The following is a 12,263-nucleotide window of genomic DNA, read 5'->3' as shown; positions in this document are numbered from 1 at the left end:
AAGAAATAAATGATCTCACCATTTCCTTAATCAGATGACACAATTCGTCACAAAAAACATTACCTCAAGAATAGACATAGTCCAAACTACAAAATAGGCATATTTGTGCAATTACCATGCCCACTTTAACTGCCTTGCTTCTGTCATGATAACTTAGTTTTTAAAAACTAAGACCTTACAGCACATAAAATATCAGGAAAAGGTTTGCTTGTTTGGGTTTCTTTTAGTAAACAGAGTCCATAATATATCAGCTTCTTATTATGGTATTAACTTATTATGTTTTGGTCTCTCTTGTTAATAATGGCCATCAGCCAAACATTTCAGCAACAAGGAGCTCTGTGCCAGTGGCAAATAGTGATTACTTGTAGTCATCTAGACACATTTTATGGACACCTCTTTTATCTCAAACTTTGGATCTCTCTGTCTACATACTACATAAAAGTTAACTTACAAGGAAAAGGAATGTTTTTTGTGTTACTGATACTCATGAGTTCCCAAAGAGTACTTCAGATAATCCATTTCAAATTGTGAATTATTCTCTATTTAGACTGTCCCTTGTTTATATCTGTATGATTCATGGCTGATTCAATTCTGAATTATATTTGTATATATAATATACAAATTTGCATATAATTTGATTATATGACAAATATTAGCATGGTAAGGGCACTTTCAATATGCATTTTTCATTGGGTATCAATTATAATTCCATCAAAATTCTTCAAACATTCAGGAAGCATCAGCCCCTCCATGATTCTAGCCAACAAGTGACAAGAAGCAATAATCCTTCCTCTGGCAATCCATGTGTACCCTGAGAATAATATTTAATTACCCTTATCTTCACAGAAAACATCTCTCCATTTTTCAACTTAAACACTGCAGGCTAAGTTTCTTCATGGCAAATTAAATTGACAAGTGACTGAAAAAGAGGTCTTAACTACTCTGAGTGTCATGTAAAAGGATTCAAGTAAAAATACTAGTGACAAATTTCTAGAAATCATTATTGTAGGTATGACCAAAAAAAAAATACTCACTGCAACAGGACCTACCAGCCTATTTTTCTCAGTAAGAGAAGTAATAAGGCAAAATGAAACCTTTTTTAAACTTTTTTTTCAAAATGAAATCACACTCGGGGCAGGAATCTAGCTGTGAGGAGTTGTTTCTCTTTATCCTGAAATCAAAAACTTCTGTTTGATCTCATACCCCATCTTTCATCATACTACAGGAGTGCCTAAAAAGCTAAGTAATTAATATAAGTTACGTCATAGCTTGAAAGGCCTGTAAAGTGTCTGGACCTTCTTTTGTTCTTGAGATAACCAGTAATAAAGCCCCAGGTTTGTGTAGCAGTAATGGCATCTGCCTCCAAAGTACGTCAGACTTCTCAGAAAAAACATCTCTTTAATAACATCCAGACAGGACTGCACAAGAGAAATCCAATTTGCTCTACGAACACTCTGTGTTGCCAACAGTGCCACGTTCCTGGGCTACAGACTTGGCTAAAGGTTTGCAGGAAGGTTTGTGAGCCTGGGGATGGCACACATGAAGAGAAAGGTGATTTTTCCACCACTGTGGTGCCACAATGCAGCCACCCATTCCCTTGTAGCTGATTTCACAGCAGCCCTTAATTTCTCTAGGATAGTTTTCAGACAAAGGAAATGTTTTCATCTTCCTTTGCTAAAGGAGCATAAGGAAAGCCTCCTTTCCTGTCCTATGGCAGAATCTAAATATTTGGGGAATTTGACATATACCCAAAGCTCAGACATTTATTTTATATATACAGCAATTGAAGCCAATAGATATGGATCACTAAATAAACTCACTAAATAGGTTTCTAGTTTAAAATAAATAAATAAATAAAAAGCAGAACAATTAAATGCAAATATTTATTTCAAAGATCTCTAATATAAATGAGTGGATTGAAATTAAGAGCTTTAGTGACCAAGTGACCAGTTCTCACCAGGAATGACCAAGTATTTTCTTAAATAGCTATGAAAGCCATTTATTATTAAATGTACTATAAATACTGAGCCTTTAAAAGTATGCATGAAAGTCCCACAAAATTAAGCAGCTATATATTGATTATTATTGCCTGAAAATCTAGCATACCAATACGAAATCAAATCTAAATCCAGCAAATTTTAAGGTGTTGCTCTCTGGATTCAATTATAATTTTAAGTACTCTATATAGATCCAGAGACCTGCCAGACTGTGAAATTTTTCCTATAAAGCAGATGTAAGAGTAGGTATAAACACTTAAAAGTCATGGAACTATTTATACTGTAATTTCAACAGTTCCACTCAGACATGGGCAGCATTGGCTGTTAGGTCTTTCTACACCATAATCATTTAGCATTTGGAATAAAGATGTTATTGCAGTTATGCTTTATATTCACCCTACTTGAAGTCTTAGCAGTGATAGAAAACATCTTAAATCTCTGCAATCTCTGCAATGGTTCATAAGCATAAAGAAAATATTTCTGTGCCATACAAAATTAATTGTACCCAGAACCCTCAGAGTAACAGGAGACAGACAGATGAAGTTCTATTCCCTGTTACTTGCCCAGAGAAAGAAAGGCTGCAGAATAACTAACAAGGTAACTGGATACAGAGGTATTTTTAGCCCCAATTCTCTAGCTGGATTTGATTCTAGAAAATGAGGAAATTTTAGGTGGGATTTTGGTTTCCATTTGACTTGACTTAGTGAGGAATTAGTGCTTCTGGTTTTGCATATATTTACCATAGCATATAGTTATTTCACATAATTATGAAAGCAAATGCTTTTCTGACTCAAAGACACACCCAAAGGGGAGGACAAAGTTCAAATGATTCAATGATGCTTTTGCTTTCTTTTCCAGATTTTACATATGGCACAATATCATGAAGCAAAGACCTCTCAGGCCAAGGGAGCAGAACATCTCTTTCTGGCTGTCACAACTCATGAAAAGTCACAAAGTTGACATTCTCCTTCATCACCTGAGTGCTGCACTGACCCACATGAGAAAAGAATACTAAAAATCTGTGCCCAAACTGAAGTCCTGATTTCCCCTTGATCTCAGTGAGATTTCAGACTCTGCTCTCAGTCGTGGTTATGGAAGAAATGTTTTTGGGTTTCTCTAAAACTTGGAGTAGATGGGTTTTGTAGAAGTATAGAACTTGACAGCCACATAAAAACAATAGGGAAATGGAGGAGAGGAAAAGACCCTCAAATATGCAGGCACTGGATTATTTTAGCCAGTGGAGAAAAAAACATCACAAGACTTCATGAAATTGCCAGTGAGTTAACAGGGCTTAAAACTGTTCTCTTGCACATTCATGCAAGAGAATTTACTGCAATATTTTCCTTTGCAATATCATGAATTCTGAGAACAGCCTTGTTATATTTAAAATGACAAAATATGTTAATATTTAAATAGATACTTTTCATTCCAAGTTTACTGATTTTCAATTAGTGATTAAAATGTCATTCAGCTGAGAACCTGACAAAGCTTGAAGCTCTGTTAATTTCTCAAATCTCATAATAAATTCATTTTTTGAAGTGCTAAGGCATTTCAGCAACATTTACAAGGTTAATCTTCATGGAATTTTCCATTAGTTATTGTTGGAATTTTCCACTAGAAAGAAAGTAGGACAGTTTTATTTAAGAAAAGATCATTATTGGTACTATCTTCTGGGAGCAGACTTGAGGTGCTCTCTTTCCATGTAGTCACATCTATCTGTCTGCCTCCCTTACCCATGGCATTTCATCCTTTTAAATTAGAATAAGGGACCTAGAGAAACACCTAAGTGCAGTATTTTGCTTGGTTTCTGATAATGCATTTGGGTCTCACAATAGGAGCAGTAACACAGAATAAAAGCATGATTCTGGTACAACTGACATAAAAAAGGTATTTTGAGACGTAAAAGGCTTTCTCCTGAAATAGGACATCTTAAAAAACCAAAATTATTGTAACTGCATTATAGCTCTCATTTTAAACAAACACTTCCTTGGTACTGCTCCTTTCAAATACTCATTTCTGCTATGTGATGAAAAGCTGGGCTTTTCTATGAGATGTGTAGATTTATTTACTCTTGTGCATTAATTATTCCCTTTTTGGTACTTCATGTGGCAGAGTTGCTTTGAATGAACTACAGAAATTTGAAAGTACTGAATGTAAGTTTCATGAATGAGAAAAATTATGTATATAACACAAACTCATCTGTAATGTGTGAGAATCAGCTCCTTAAGATTGCTCATATGGCCTCATAAAAAAAAGGAAATAGATGTTAACAACTAGTCATATAAATAAAATATACTGTGTTATAAAAATAGCATCTACTAGATTTACATTTAAAGTAGCAGAAGATACTAAGTAAACATGGGGAAATATTTTGGGGTTTTTTTTCCTTTTGCTGAGGGAGACAGAGACTCCTAAAAAACTCAGTAAAATGGAAGCATTCCTTCTTTCACGGAAACAGTCCAGAAGATAATTTTTAATTGTCTTTTGATGGTCATAAATTCCTAGTTCATACAAAAAATCGGGCTGATTTCCTTCAAAAAATTCAATTGCTTAATTTAAGCTACTTTGGGGATTTAACTGGAGCCTTTTTATTCCCTTTCCTAATCATTGCAACAAAATATTATTTTAATGCATTATCAGAAGGAAGATGATTTTTAATCAGAAATATATCTCAAATAATATATATATAATAATAATAATAATAATTAATAATAATAAAAATATATTTTAAGCAGAATATATCTCAAATAATACTTAATAAAGTGCTCTTTTCCCTGTTTACATGATTTATATATATATATATATATATTTAAGACTAGTTTTGCAAAGATATAAATGGTTTAGAAAAAGGAAGGAAATATGAATTGTTGTTTATATCCTGGAAGTTTGTATTCACACTCCATTTTTAGAGATTCTCACTGACAAACTTTTAAAGTTTTCATAGTTGTATAAAAGGTTTTTTTTTTTCCCTTCTCTAAGAGAGCAAGATGCTTATGTTGTAACTAATTAGAAACTATTTACTATTATCTAACATTAGGTCAACTATAACTGAAATTGCTACTTTGCTGACCAGGAAATTGAGAAACTTCAGAATTTACCTCAATTAGACCCTATTGCCTTCTCTACCACTGCCCACCACAGTATCAAAATGCAAGGAAAACATAAATTATAAGAAAGATGGCAGGGCAATACATAGATAATAGGGGGGAAAAAATGTACAACAAAAAAAACTATCAAGCAGTTCAAAGGTGTGATCTATAAATATAAAAACCAGCTTTGGAGAGAAAAAAGGGATGCAATGCAAAGGCAGTTAATTTCAAGTGCATTGCATGCATAATTTCTAGGCACACTGACACTGCAAAGATGCAGGATATTGCATTTTCAATAAGTCTTCCTTTCTAGAATAACAAATCCAACAAAGACATTCAAAGCTCTAATGCCTTAAAGCATACATATGGAAATCTTTTACATTTTTCATACTGAAAGATTTCAGGCTGAAAAGAGGAAAAACCGATTAGATTTTTTTTCCCATACATGTTTCTTAAAATACAATTTACAAGGCTGTATTAACACATTCAATATTTTCAGAAGAGTTGAGTAGAATATTGCATATGAACTAAAAGCTGCTCCCCAGACACCACATCCTTGCTGAACCAGGCAGGACCCTTCATGCTGCTGCCCTCGCCTCCACATCATGCCAGGCCTTTGCAGAAGAATTCCCAATGGAAACCTCTCCTGCTGCTTTTTGCAACAGCTCTGCTGAGCGTTGTTATCTCAGACAGAGCTGTGGATTAGCACATGAAAGATACACAGCACATGTTTTCATGAAAATACTTAGCTGACTCTTTCAGAGAATTCTCTCCTTACTGATTTCTTACGATAAGAGATTCCCCACAGTCTCTTCTTCTTAAGAGAGGAACTAACTCCAAAGAGTAAGAAAATACGGCACATCAGAAGCACATCCTTCTGTGAATCTCCTTCAACACCATGTTTTTGCTAGATAAAGTGAAACGTTCTCATGGAATATTTGAGGACTTAACAACTTAAATTAGATGGTATCCCATTGAGTAAGAGAGGAAAGACTGGTCACAAATGTTTCAGCTTTTAGGCATTCTGTCCTGTAGAACGATACTACATTTGCCTAAAACAGAGCTAGAGAAGACAAACAGAATTTTATAATGGAGAAACTTGACTAAAAGCTGAAAATTATAACTACTTTTTTCCACAGAATACACAACCCCATGCAGCACAGTCATATTCATCAATTACTTGCTCAAACTGTACTTCAAAATGCATGGTTGTTACTTCCACATGGCTAAAAACTACAAAAATATCCTAAAACAGTCCCAAAACTTGCTTTAGCAGAAGGTAAAATGTAGAAGAAAATTATTTGACATAGAGACACAAGGCCCACTAGAGCTTCCTCATCAGGTAAATTCAAGGCATTTCTTCCCTACTGTGAAATTTCCATGTGTTATACAACAAGGTAATTTACCTCTGGGCAAATTTCTTTCTACAGATCAATAGAGCCAAATACATTTTTAATAAAATCTTACCATCAGCTCTATCCCTCACTCTGCCAAATGAAGAAATTAAAAATACTGAGTACTACATCTGTTCTTTCTCCTGTCATAATAAGCTGCTCACTTGTCCATAGTACATACTCATCTTTAGCTTGAAAAAGCATTGAATTATTAATGTGGTTTTTGGGAGAAAAAAGAAATTTTTTTTCATGCTTAATGATGTGTCTCAGGGGAAGGATTACATAATGCTCAAAAATGTAACCTGGAGGGAAATAGTGCCTTTATATCTTATTAACCTAAGTTCATTACCACAGTAAAAGGCCATCTCTATCCTCAGGCAATACAATATAAGAATCATTTTTCTTTTTTAAATAAGTGATCCAAAATAATTTATAGATCATTAGAAAGATTGCTACTGACTTCAATAGACATACACTTTAGATTGGATATGAAGATTTGGGTTTTCCATTCAGTAAAAGTGATAACATACTTACTTTTCTATCTGGCCAATTGTATTTTGCAAATATTGTATCATATGTGTCCACAGCTCCATCAGTGATCAACATTATGGCTTGGCTGCAAATGCTTCCTTGTCCTGTGTGATTGAACTGCAGAAGGAAGCAATCATTAGGAACAGCACATTCCTGTTATATGGAGATAGATAAGATCACACTGGATAAACATGGATTTTTAAAAATCTCTAGTGTCCTAGAAGAAGTAGAAAATATTCAGGCTGAAAACATTTTATCTTCGATTTTATGTTCTTGGTGAATTGAAAAATAAGAAACATCCGTAAATATGGCACTACCCAAAATTCAAATGGTACTCCCCTGGTTTGATAAGTACTGATACATCTATAGGGTTTGCTTTGATTTAAGTATCATTTTAAAAGAACACATTACACAGAAAGAAGTAATGAGTGATGATTTTTCTGTGAAATACAGGAGATACACAACTCATAGAGAGACATATGACTATTCATATGGCATTCATTCATATTCACTCAGGATTACATTCCATATGCTATTTTCCTTAAAATATTTATCTGGGAGAACCCAGTTCATATTTATATATTCTGAGATCCTCCTACTACCCAAAATGAATACATATAAGTAATTCAGGCTGCTGAAGTGCAGTACTCGAGCACAGGTACTCAGACAGCAATCAGCAATCCTCTGGCATATGCAAAGGAAGGTTCATCATTATACAAATGGGATTTTCTCCTGTCACAGAGCAAACACATTGGACTGAGTCATTATATGAGCTTTGATCTCTTCACTCTGGAGATGGTGCTCTGACTTTGAATCCATGTGTCTCCATTTGCTTTGGCTGCAGATAAGTTCTTATTTGTCTGTGCATTACCTTATGTATTCAAGGAACTTTGGTGAAACATCCATCTTTTAGCAAAAAAAACAAAGCAAAGTTGTAAAATTATTTGATTTTTAATTGCTCTGTATGAACACTTTAAAAAATCTATGAAAATGTCAATAAATGGGATACTACAATCACTTGTAGTTTTCATGCACAGTATCACATTTGACGTCTTTTCACCTCTCTCAATTCTGGAAATCCAAGCAAGAATTACCTTGTCCCACCTCACCAGCCTTGCTGTGCCCCAGAATTGGGTGGTCCCTTTTAAAAAGCAGTACCTATGTTCATAGGTCAATTACCTTGCAGGGACTTTGATTGCTCCTGCAGTCATGAAAAATTATTCAGAGTATTCTGGTTTGATTTGGACTACCAACAGCTCTGGTTTTTAAGCTTTCTGCAGTCTACTCACCCTTACATATTCGCTGGTTCTTCCAAACTCTAAAACCCACTTTTTCTAAGAAAGTCCTCCTAAAAAATTCATCTTTGTAGAAATGCCTGCAGTAGAAAAGGGTGGGTGGTGGGTTCCAGAAGTCCTCTGGTTTTTCTGCCTTCACATTTTTCTATCTGAGTAACCACACCCAAAATCAAGAACCATTCCTATCACCTGCATCACTCCTCAAGATCAGCTTCCTTTTCATCAAACAGAAACCTCAGCAAACAGTAACAAAAACACTCTGCCTTAGAGGACAGCTAATGTGGATTTACAGAGTTAACTGTGTTGTGATCACTGCCTGGCTGAAAACTCTTCTCTGTGAGATTTGCAAGGCAGTCACTCCTTAAAATTCTCCCATCATGACAGGTTTTCCAGTCTTAACCAGAACCAGAATTATTAAAGTGGGATTCCTTCATGATCTTACAGCCATTATTGTCTCATAAAGGTGAAGTTACTTTGTCTAGGGATATCTTCCTCACATGGACAATATATTTTAAAAGTGGCAAGGTATCTTAAAAGAGGAATTAATGAAGGGGAAATGCCTTTGTACATTTATTTTAAAACACCACTCTGTATGCATCTGCATTATTCTACACAGTTATCTGAATATTTTGAAGAATGAGATCAAATTCAAATACTTTGATGAGTAATATCTTCTCATATTTGTCTAAAACTTTTAATTTTATTGAATAGCAAGAGTGATGAAAGTGTTTTCCATAATAATAACAATGACAAGGGGCTTATGATGAACTACAATTAACTCAGTGATTCATCAGTTAGCAGCAAAAATTTCAATGCATCCTGACATTTACAGCATTTGGTTGTGATTAACAGTCTTTGAAATGTCACAGAATTTTATTTAATTGGCTATGATTTTTTTTAAAGGTAATCATTGCAAAGAGCACATTTGTCACCAAAAGAGATAATTGCAGTTGTCACATGACATAGTAGGTGTCTAACCACTGTACCAAGCACTTCTGTATTCTTACCCTGTAGAATGTACACTGCCTAAATTGACGACTGGAAAGAATTTGGAAGTGGATTTTCAAACATGCTTTTCAAAGATATCAGTAGCAAACATCTTCAGGTCTTGACAACCATAGCAAATATTGAAAGGTAATTGCAAGGCAAAATTGACTGAGTTTAATTAGTGTAACCCCTGAACCATTTTAAAATCCAACCAGAATCTTTATAGACTATTTCAGTAACACAAAGCTTTCTCTATTTTATTTTTTCCTTTTCTACACCACCACCTACTCCTTTCCCCTCCCTATTCACACACTTTTTTTTTTTTCTTTTTTTTTTAATGAAGAAAAGGCATCCTTAGTTAACCTATAATTCAAAGAATAGGCTTCTGGCACATAAAGTTCACATCCTGTAGACAAAGTGGAAAATGTTTTGCTGTACTCTTCTAGGGGGAGATTTAGTAGCTTTTCCTCTGGCCTAGGCTGCTTAATTGAATCTCCCAGAGACTCTGCAGATATGCCTGTATAAAATGGAAAAGATTTTCATGCTGGCATTTCTGGAAGTTTATATGCCAGAAAGATTGAACCTATTATACTTCCTTTTAAAGTATAAATAGATGCAATCAATGCAGCACCTTGAAGAGAGCTGAACATACATGTAGCATAGCTCATCATGATCTTACAGATCTCTCATCATGGGTACAATTCAGCACATGGGATGTCACATCCCTTTATCCTCAGAACTATCAGATTATCTAATGAGATTTTTATACCTCATACATCATTATAACTTCAGTTACCTCACAGGTTTTAAACAAAAGCAAAACAGATCTTGATTCGGGTCTTCTCCTTCAAGTCCTGCAATGGGATTTTTTTTCAGTCTACATAGATTTGGAGGACTAGCATAGAATATCTCTTGCACTGAGGCATTCATACTGTTTTTCTGGTTCCAAAGACTCTATTTAGCGGCCAAAATTCTTAATAAAACCTCTACAAACAGCCTAGAGTGTCCTTCACTTCATGCACCTTTTCCCATTGTCATTTTTGGCATGCACCACATGAAGGCATTAGTTCCACACTGTCTAACTGAACACATGAGCAGTGGGTGGAAGAAGATACTCCTTTTCTCATTTTAGGATTTTATGCCTGGAAAAGAATCAATCAATATTGCCCTTCAAGATGAATACACAGGAATTAGAACCATTAATTAATCTAGGATCACACAGCATAAAGGCAGGCACACTTGTCAAGTCAAGCTTTTTTGGATAATATTTGGATTTGAGCTCTTTTTTCTAAGGTACATCCTTCAATCAAAAGACATTTTGCTACTTAGTTTAGATGAGTTTTTTTCATGTTCCAGCAGACTAATACACTTTAGTATTTTTTACAGAAAATACATGATTATACTTCAGGAAACATTTTAAAACATTTTCACAAAAATAGACAATTGAAAAAAGGGAAAACAAGAAGGAGATGAAAAAGAAAAACAATCTGAAAAACATGAACTTACTTCATTGAGCATGTTGAAAGCTTCATTTAAAGCTATGTCCAGCATTCCAATTCCTTTTGCAAAAAGTTTGTCAAGGTGTTCCCTGAAATGCTGAAACATGAACAAGAAAGTTTCACCTGTCAGAATGTTGTTACAACAGAGCTGTCAATGATTAAAGATTTCTGAATACTTTAGACCTACTTCTTAGACTTAAATGAACACATACACTAATTAACAAAATAATTTCCAGTTAATCTTTTTGACTCTTTAAGTAACACTAAACTAAGAATGTGTTAGTACAACAATAAAGCAAAGGCATCACATTTTTGATACATTTTTGGCTACTTATTCAATCAAAGAATTTTGTTTTGTTTTTTTGTGTTTCTATTTAGAGATCTTCATATTTTCATTTCATGTTTTCTTTCATTTCACAGTAATTTTATATAATTTCTAACTATTTTCCCTCTAGGTTTTTGGAATCTGATACTTAATAAAAATAATTCTTTCTGAAATTTAGCTTTGAGGGTACATAGCTGTAAAAGATGGTAGATTCTAATCATTAGGTCATTGAAGTATAAATACCATTTATCAGTGTCAATCTTAGTATTAGACTTATTAAAAACTGTTCTACACAAGAAGACAAGACTATTAATTTGTAAGAAGAAAATGCAACCTGTGTAGTGAGAAATAACAGGGGAGGCAATGCTTTTGTGAAGTGCTGTTTCAGTCTTCACAACTGGCTAAAAAAGCTCTAAAGAACTGCAAAACAGAAAAGGGTATTTCAACCCAGCTAGTAGAGAAAAAATGTCAGGGCAAGACATACCTCTGAAATATCAGTTCAAAGAAAAAGAATACATTATTTCAGAATGAGATTAAAATCACTTTAATTCCACTTTCAATAACTTTCAAAAACTAAAGAGATCTCAAAAAGCTGGAGTCCCCTGCACCTTTTATACTTCAACTTTACAACTTAAAGAGTTCTTTTTATTAATAAACTGGTTTGTTTCAGTCTCTTTTTGCTATCATTTTGGACTTGTTTGACTGGGCTGTCTGTCCAACTGTGTGCACAAACATTCCCAGGCAACTGTACGCTTAATTTCCATGTGCAAATATCAGAATGTGCAGTATCTAATTGTAGACTCATATACCTAATTGACATGCATAATCTTGGTAATTCTGAATGCAAATTAGGCACACAATTATGACAATCAGACATTGATGTCTGATTACAAAATTATAGGGTCAGAGCTCCACAGCCGCTGTGTGAGGAAGCACAGGAGTGTTCAGCTGGGGAGGTGTCTGTGATCATCCACAAGTGTCTGAAAGACACGAGCTGAAGAGAATGAGGGTACAAATCCACATGTGCAGGTAAGTCAGGATGAGATCTGCCAGAACCCACATGAGAAGAAATCCAGGATGGTTTTTAATGTCCTTCATATTCTATGTGTCATGTTAACCCAGAACATTAAAATCACACCACTGTTG

The 12,263-nt window shown here is 34.5% G+C and overlaps 1 protein-coding gene across 5 annotated transcripts in view; it reads right to left on the bottom strand.

The window, feature by feature from the left end:
- CACNA2D3 (calcium voltage-gated channel auxiliary subunit alpha2delta 3) overlaps positions 1-12,263 on the bottom strand; it is a 385,680-nt gene that overhangs the window by 182,599 nt on the left and 190,818 nt on the right. For all 5 annotated transcript variants that reach the window (XR_001523933.2, XM_015641179.3, XM_015641181.3 and 2 more), the window contains 2 exons: positions 10,800-10,889; positions 7,015-7,128 (listed from right to left, as the gene is read on the bottom strand). Coding sequence is in view for 4 of the 5 variants with exons in the window: in XM_015641179.3 (XP_015496665.1) it covers positions 7,015-7,128; positions 10,800-10,889 (204 nt within the window). In the remaining variant the exon portion in view is untranslated. The remainder of the gene's footprint in view (positions 1-7,014; positions 7,129-10,799; positions 10,890-12,263) is intronic.

The sequence above is a fragment of the Parus major genome, chromosome 12 (assembly GCF_001522545.3).
Source record: "Parus major isolate Abel chromosome 12, Parus_major1.1, whole genome shotgun sequence".
Taxonomy (NCBI): domain Eukaryota; kingdom Metazoa; phylum Chordata; class Aves; order Passeriformes; family Paridae; genus Parus; species Parus major.
This window is presented reverse-complemented; position numbering and strand designations above follow the sequence as displayed.